The following is a 277-nucleotide window of genomic DNA, read 5'->3' as shown; positions in this document are numbered from 1 at the left end:
TTTATTTATTTATTTGCATTTACTCACAAAGTAGCATCAGTTTCTTACCTTTTCTTGTATGCTCTCATGTGCAGTGGTCAGAAAAGACGTAAAGTTTTCAAGTGAGTTTATGTAATCCTGTTTTACAGCCTGGAACTGAGGGGCGGTCATCTTTTCCCCACCATGGGTTGTTTTCTTCAGCATGGAGATATAGACTTGTGAGATCAAATCTGACGTATTTTTTAACAGCTCCCCATCTCTTCCGTCCTGCATAACAATAACCAAACCCTGTAAAAAA

The 277-nt window shown here is 38.3% G+C and overlaps 1 protein-coding gene across 1 annotated transcript in view; it reads right to left on the bottom strand.

Annotated features, from left to right (window-relative positions):
* The window catches only part of LOC106511779 (dynein heavy chain 5, axonemal), a gene marked incomplete at both ends in the record, with an annotated part of 3,395 nt that extends 3,136 nt beyond the window's left edge, over window positions 1-259 (bottom strand). The window contains 1 exon segment of the mRNA XM_014000515.1: window positions 49-259. Coding sequence (XP_013855969.1) covers window positions 49-259 — 211 coding nt within the window.
* Between the last annotated feature and the right edge of the window lie 18 nt (window positions 260-277).

The sequence above is a fragment of the Austrofundulus limnaeus genome, unplaced genomic scaffold (genome assembly GCF_001266775.1).
Source record: "Austrofundulus limnaeus strain Quisiro unplaced genomic scaffold, Austrofundulus_limnaeus-1.0 Scaffold3204, whole genome shotgun sequence".
NCBI classification, from domain to species: Eukaryota; Metazoa; Chordata; class Actinopteri; order Cyprinodontiformes; family Rivulidae; genus Austrofundulus; species Austrofundulus limnaeus.
The sequence above is the reverse complement of the archived record's forward strand: the minus strand, read 5'-3'. Positions and strand labels throughout refer to the sequence as shown.